The sequence below is a fragment of the Panulirus ornatus genome, chromosome 42, assembly GCF_036320965.1.
Source record: "Panulirus ornatus isolate Po-2019 chromosome 42, ASM3632096v1, whole genome shotgun sequence".
Taxonomy (NCBI): Eukaryota; Metazoa; Arthropoda; class Malacostraca; order Decapoda; family Palinuridae; genus Panulirus; species Panulirus ornatus.
The window spans coordinates 5,339,718-5,347,500 of NC_092265.1; the positions used below are offsets into that span (position 1 = coordinate 5,339,718).

General features: G+C 49.2%; 1 protein-coding gene across 6 annotated transcripts in view; it reads right to left on the reverse strand.

Annotated features, from left to right (window-relative positions):
• The window catches only part of LOC139761857 (uncharacterized), a 557,099-nt gene that overhangs the window by 544,650 nt on the left and 4,666 nt on the right, over positions 1–7,783 (reverse strand). Inside the window, exon 1 of one of the 6 annotated variants that reach the window (XM_071686398.1) lies at positions 3,795–3,848. The exons of the other annotated variants lie outside the window; for them this stretch is intronic. Within the exon in view, the coding sequence (XP_071542499.1) occupies positions 3,795–3,833 (39 nt within the window). The 5' untranslated portion in view covers positions 3,834–3,848. Of the gene's footprint in view, positions 1–3,794; positions 3,849–7,783 lie in introns of those variants that run through there. 6 annotated transcript variants of the gene reach the window in all.

A 7,783-nucleotide genomic window follows, 5' to 3' on the forward strand; every position in this document is an offset into this window, starting at 1 on the left:
AAGTGTCGAGAGAGGACCAGTTGCTGCCATCTGGAAGTAGTAGTACACATCAACCACCACCTACCACTGACTGTTACACACCCCCCCCCCCTTCCCCCATCCCGCTCGACGTGCCCCCATGCCCCCTCCTACTCCCACCACCTGCAGAACCCATTGCCTCCCGACCCAACCACCCGCCCCACCCCACCCCACCCCTAGTGGCTCCCACGATATAATGGCACTCGAGATGAGCACCTTAGGCTGCCGCTCATCCAAGCCTCGTCCTTGAGGAGGACCTCGAGAGGGCCGGGTCGATTTTAATCATAATGTGGGGAGGGGGGGGGAGGAGACGGGGAGAGGAGGGGAACACCGTAATATAACAACTAGCTTCATGGACGGGTTACGTACGTAACGTATTTCATGAGCAGCGTTGCTGTGCCTACGTTTTGCCCTCCTGTCGTCTCCCGTGGGCTGGGTTGAGGAGCGGAAAGACGTAGGTTAGAGAAGTTCAGGATTGAACTTCCGAAACATACGAGTTACTTGGGAAGTTGATAGACAGTGATGAAACGGTGAGAACATGAGGGTGAGATAGTATGTAGAGACTGGAAGAGTATATATATATATATATATATATATATATATATATATATATATATATATATATATATATATATATATATATATATATATATATATATCAGTTAAACTAAAAGAATAACCTCATGCAAGCGGGGACGGAACACTGTAGTGGAAAACAGACTTATGTACACATTTTCGAACTGATAATATTAATGTGAATGGATGTGGCCAGGGAGCGTGCAATACACGTGAAGTGGCCAGGGAGGGTGTAATGCACGTGGTGTGGCCAGGGTGGGTGTAATGCACGTGGTGTGGCCAGGGAGAGTGTAATGCACGTGGTGTAATGAAACCTTTACCATGCAAGGCCAAGGAAGTGTGTGTGTGTGTGTGTGTGTGTGTGTGTGTGTGTGTGTGTGTGTGTGTGTGTGTGTGTGTGTGTGTATGTGTGTGTGTGTGTGTTTGTGTCATTATCTATTTGTACTGTAATGGCGAGGGAGTTTTACACTCGTGGGGCCCAATCTCTCTTGAACAATCTCGCCCACATCTTCTTAAAATCTAAGTAAGCTGTCTGCATTAGGAAAGTCCTCAAGTCATTCTAATCCATTCATCCATCACTTATACTATACTGGTACTTATTTACATCTTTTCCTTTAACTCGCTTCTTGCATAATTTCATGTTACGTCTTCTGGTTGCTCAATCCCTACATCTGTCTTCGAAGAACTGTCCACTGTCTCCGTTATCAATCCCCTCCTCACTCTTCTCTCTTCCAAGCTGAGCAAGTTTTAAAACCTCTAAGCCTTTCCCCCCCCCCCCCGGTAATCCAGCTCTCTTAATTCTAGTGCTGTCTTTGTTGCCCTCCCCTGGACCTTCTCTATTAGTTCTTTGCGCTTCTATACGTATATGACTAAACCAGGTAAGCATATTCTAGTGTTGGCCTTACGTAGGAAGCCAACAGCTTTTTTCATTATTTCCTCATCCATGAAGTTGAACATTAGCCAGCAGACAGAGGGTCTCCTTCATCCGCGTTCTCCTAATACTGGACTCGGGCGACAGGTTATAAGGCAACGTCGAACTCCCCTCCCAAAAGGACCTTTTTTCTCGCTCGCGCAGAGACGCTTGCAGTTAGCGGACAATATTCGAGGTTCTCTTTCGCACTGTGGCCCATCCTCAGTACGTTTACTGGCGGATAGATATCGTGAGCCACACACCACACCAGCCCTGGAGTCTGTCCCTAGGTTTCCCCTGTAAGTTGACACAAACTACCTACCTTTCTATATATATATATATATATATATATATATATATATATATATATATATATATATATATATATATATATATAAAACTTCTCTCACGACCTCGGCATCATCTGCAAGACGACATCACCTTCTGGCAAGATATTCAAGCGGATCACACAGATGAGTAGGAACGGTCCACAGAGCAGAGCAGAGCAGAGCCCCTGCAGCAGTTTCACGCGAGACCTCGGCCCCCCCTCCTCTGGCTCGCTCCTCCGACGTGCATCCTTTGTTCCCACTGGCACAAGGATAAATCGTCCATCCGTCGAAGGAGTCTCCTTCCTCACTCCCTCCCATTATTCCTGCCTGGTGATCTAGCGTCTTAACCAACCCTCTCATTTAGTAGCGTCAGGTGCATTTCAGACTGTCCGGATAACAGACGATCCATTAAGTCTCTCTCTCTCTCTCTCTCTCTCTCTCTCTCTCTATATATATATATATATATATATATATATATATATATATATATATATATATATATATATATATATATATATATATATATCATCTATGTTTGTTACTGTCTATCTATGGGCCTGCGCGCGGGTCTGTGTCTCGATCAATGTGTGTCTGTGTTTCTGTGTACGTTTGTCTGTATGACAGCCAGTGTGTGTGTGTGTGTGTGTAATTTTTGTGTATTTCGCCTCACGTCCCCGTGTGCGCTTGGAGGGTGAGTGCGCCAGTGTACAGTACAACTATTCCTCCCAAACTACAGTCATCTGTTCCACGCTGCTGCTGCTGGTGTGTCCGAGGTGCACAACCTCCGCCCTACACCAAGAGACAAAGTCTCCGTACTTCAACTGACTGCTATATTTCCTTCTTGTATCTCTCCTGATGATGTGATTATTACACGAAAGTGCACTCGGGAACTTATCGTGTTTCATTTCCCAGTGGACTCATAGAAATATACATATATATATGGGTCATATACGACAGGATTTCTGACAATGTCTGGGCCAGACAATGCCCCTGGGCCACAGAATGCCTGAGCCACTGAATCCCTGGGCCACAGATCCCCTAAGTCACAGAAGGCCGGGCTACAGAATGCCTGGGTTAGGGAAAGATTATGATTACAATACGCGTCCCATTTTTTCAAAATATTTCGAGATTTCTCACGTCCTATAACACTCGTTCCAGCCAATGTCAGCGTGTTCGGAGCGTCCTTAATCACAGAGGACCGCTGCCACTCGTACGTGAACCAGCTTCAGAACTCACTCACTTCAACCCGCGGTATATCCACATACCCTAAAAGCACGCCAGACCCTTTAAAAAAGCACTACTCTCGCCCACTTTCGCGAAGCCCGCCCGGTTTACAAGTTCTGCCCACGTCCAGAGCCGAGCCATTTCAAATGGCATTCGTCTTCGTCAGATGACGAAAGTCTGCACACGTCACAGCACATCCTCCTCAATGCCCATCACTCACTTCAGAGAACACATGAACCCACTCACTTCTGAACGCCACTTCCATCGACTTGAATTCATTTGTAAGCTTCATCGTTCCACTTGAAAACATTTCGTGGGTGGGTGGGTGTATATACCCTAAGGTTCATATAACAAGAAATATACCAAGCCTTTAATTTTACAAAGAAGGTTTGCACGGGAACTTACAGACATCGAACCATGGTACAGCACGTAAACTTTACACTCTTCGTAATATGCAGAAGGTCATACGGAGTCGTATACACACATCAACTGATTTACACAAGTCAACACTTTATGTATGTATTTCCAGACGAAACAGTCACATATTTACGAATAATACACTGGGAAATAGTTTGCATCTCCGTGGTCTTGCTCGGCAAAATCATCCAAAAACGAACCAAACAATGAAATTGTCTTTATCCACTCGAGAAAAAAATATACATATATACATATATCATCTTCATCATCATTTTGTTGTCTTTTTTTTTTTTCTTCCTCGTCCAGATTGTGGCACTTACCAGGCCAAGCGCAAAACACTTATCCCAGTCAGCGGTCATACGGCCGACAGAGGGGGGGGTAAACTATCCCGAGGGACTTAACACTCCTTCCTCTTCCTCCACCTCCTCCTCCTCGTCCTTCTCCTCCTCCTCGCGCCGGCAACTGGGTGATGTATAACCGGGTCGACGGAGGAACCAGAGGCGGGGGAACGACTGACGACGAGGCTTCACGCTGCGCCGGCCACCCCCCTCCCCCCCCCCCGGGGGTATGGAAGGGGGAGACGACATGGAGGGGGTGGGGGGTGGAAGGGGGGAGAGAGAGAGTGGGGGGGAGGGGGAAGAGGAGGAGGGGGGGAAAGAGGGGACGAAAAGAAGGGTGGGGGTGTGGGTGGAGGGGCACCACCACCACCGTAGCCACAAGCACCACAGCGGACAATCACGCCACATCAAGACTAGTACGTACGTTCCAACACCACTAAGCCATCGGTCAGGTTCCACACCTCCAGACCGGCAGCGAGATATTCACGTACTTCAATTTTTCTTTTACGATCTACGGGTCTTTGGCGGCCGAAGAAAGAAAAAAAAATTTACATCTGGAATAATCTTCGCTCATCCTTTCCTACGAAACGTCCAGGTCAGTATAGTTTCTTGATATTCTTTGTCCCGCTAGCCTGATGCGCCGGGGTGGGTGAGTGTATGTCGGGGGAGGAGGCTTCCGCCCCCCCCCACTATCCCTCTCCCCCAAGCGATACTTCAGGAATTCACGTGACCAACACCTTTCTTTCTCCAACTCTTCATCACCAGCATCGGACAACCTCCTCATCATGGAGTACCACGTCCTCCGTTCATCACTCCGGCGCACTACCGAGTACTTCACTAAATACCATGAGGCACCGCTAATCAGCGCCGCCACCACGCCAATCGCCACCACGGCACCACCATCACAGCATCAATCACACCAACGCGTCGCAGTCACCAACATAAGAGCTTACGCGCCATCACACCACTGGCGACTGGTGTTTAATGGCGATGAAAGCACTAGCAGCAGCAGCAGCAACACCAGCAGCCAGCCACTGCAGTGTCCGGACCCTCTCTCTCTCTCTCTCTCTCTCTCTCTCTCTCTCTCTCTCTCTCTCTCTCTCTCTCTCTCTCTCTCTCTCTCTCCCGTGACCTTCAGTGGCGCCGTGCCGTCCCACATGACCTAGCCCGGGCGCCCTGGATTTTATCGACGGGGTGTCCTGGCGCCGGGTGACCTTGCTTTAGGACCCAAACCGTAGCTTTTTTTTTTTTTTTCTTTATTCAGGACACGCCGGACGCTCCTTTCCCCCGTCCTGATCACCACGGTGACCTCACTGATATACACCACCTCCCCCCAAACCAGAGTACGTGTACCCAACGGTGCACTACTGACTCCCGCTGCCCACACTCCACCGGCCAAGCTCTGGCTGTGAACACGACAACCGCTAGCTGGAGTTCCTTGGGCACCGAGGAGTTCCTGGGGCAGCGCTCCGAGCTCCCGTTGGGGCAGCTCTTTTGAGTTCCCCTGGAGAGGAGCTCCTCTGAGTCCCTCAGGCAACCCTGAGAGTTCCCTTAGGCAGACATTGGAGTTCCTCAGGCAGCCCTCACAGTTCCATGGGCAACCCTTCTGCGTTTTCGATACTCCAAAGGCAGCCCCTTTAGAGAACTGGTTCCCCCATGTTTATGGGTACTGATCTTCACATACGTAAAATTTCAGTCTAATACATAAAGATGCTTCCTCCCTGAATTAATCTTTCCGTTGAGGGCATCACCTGACATGGGGAAATACGCGTCATATATATATATATATATATATATATATTGTCGAACTTTTAACACAAAAATACGTCCACAGTCCCATTCTATTCACGACTGGAAGCGATGTGACTACAAGCAGGTGTGTACTACGGGGACGGGTCTCCCACACTATCGTACCTTTCCCGTCGGTTCTCCGAGGTAAGCTTATAACCCCGACCTGGGCAAGACGTGCGACCTTCTCCCTTACCAGGTAAAGAAGACTCAGGTTTCGTCCCCCAAGGGGAAAATTCTGAGGTGAAGTTTAGCACTCTATCCTCCCGAAACCTTTTTTTTTGTTTTTGTTACTCGCGTTTCTGTATACCGGTACTTACAACACCCGACTGAACCCACAGTGGTGTCTATAATGATCTATTCCAACGGGAAACCCGAACCTGAAACCTTTTTTAATTTTGCATTTACTTTTAAATGGAGGAAACAATATATCTTTCTTGACCTTTCATGACCCCCGAAATGCTTTTATTTCTCCCATCCTTCTTCTTGAAGGTGAACGTTCTTACAGACATATATATATATATATATCACCTGGTTCTTTTACTTAACCCTGGATTAACAACACATTATCACCGTCCTTCACTTTAGTTACATATCTTATATATTAACTGTCCGTCCCTCTAACGAAAAAAAAAAATACCCACAAAACACTCTATCTATACTTGTATAGGTATCAAACAACGTGAGATGTTTTCAGCACACACCAATGTCATCCTAGGGGAGCCAGAGGACACATAAATCGTAGATGTTGCCCCTTCACACTAAAGAAGTTTAGAGTACAAACGATATCTCTCGAGGGAGGGAGGGAGGGAGGGGGGTTGACCCAACAACAACAAGAAATGAATCAGGGACACAGAGTGAGCTGAACCAAGCAAAGAGGGTGGAAGAAGCAAGAAGGATAACAGGAGAACGGTAGACATGAATAGGGCTGAGAAGCACTGTGTGTACCCGTCTCCACACCACCATCCCTGTGCCTCATGTCTTCCTATCTTCCTTAAGGCCCGTCTTGCCAGCCTACGGCAAATAACCCGGACGTAACCTACGACAGGCTATACATCACTCGTAGATAAACAGATACCCTTTTTTTCCCCTATGGCACAGCTCATTTTTCCTTTTTCTTTTTCTTCTTTTTCCAGTGAATAACCCTAACCACTTCCTTACTTGGCCAGAACACTTCTATTACGTGCCCGGGAGACAGTCATTCTGGCTCAAGTAGCAGTCACCTCAAACCGCGTCCCATGCGGAATACAGGCATGACCCACTGAGCCTAAGACGGGCGGGCCTTTGGGGCAAGACGATGCGACCGACCCTTTCGAAGGCGACGGCGCGGCTCCCGACACGACGGTACGACCCCTGAACGAGACGGCGGACCCTTCAGCACGACGGTGCGATCCTCAAGAACGACGGCACAGCCTTTGAGAACGACGGTCCGACCCTTGAGAACAACAACGAACGGTACAGCTCTCGAGGAACGACCACCCTAAGGTATTATGATGGGCCTAGCCTTCGACCTGCCAAACCCGGTTACGTCCGAAAGACTTGCGGGCCATCGTACTCACGGATCGAACCGCGGCGATCAAGAGCTTTTATCAGCCCGGCTTGGACCACCTGGCACCCGGACCGCCCTCAGGCAGGTCGGCGAAGCACGGGGGCCTGGTTCCTCAACGGTGCGGGCTCGCCATTACCATCGTCATCAGCAGCAGCTAACTCCCGGCCAAGCTGGGAGAGAAGAAGGGCGATGGATTGATACCTGTTGTAATGGACCGTTCAGATAAAAGACGGTGATCATGAGGGGGTCGTTCATGGCTGTTCGAGGGGGGGGGGGGGGGGTACACGGGCCAGGTACGGCCCCCAGCTATACGAGAGGGGAGGGGGGGTACATAACCTCGGCAGGACCCCCCAGCTGTACGGGGGTGGTACGTCCATATCCAAGCCAAGGAAGGACCTTAGTTGTAAGGGGGGTAGCATACATCACAGGCAGGAACCCCTGCTCTACGGGGGTGGCATTGATCCCACACAGGACCCCCGCTCTACGGGGGGGGTAGAACAGATCCCAGGCAGGATCCCAGATATACGGGGGTAGCACACATCCAAGGAAGGACCCCAGGTGTATGGGGGGTGGCACATACCTCAGGCCGAACATGCATAACAAGAATTGGAAGTTTCATCTACGAGGTGTTGAT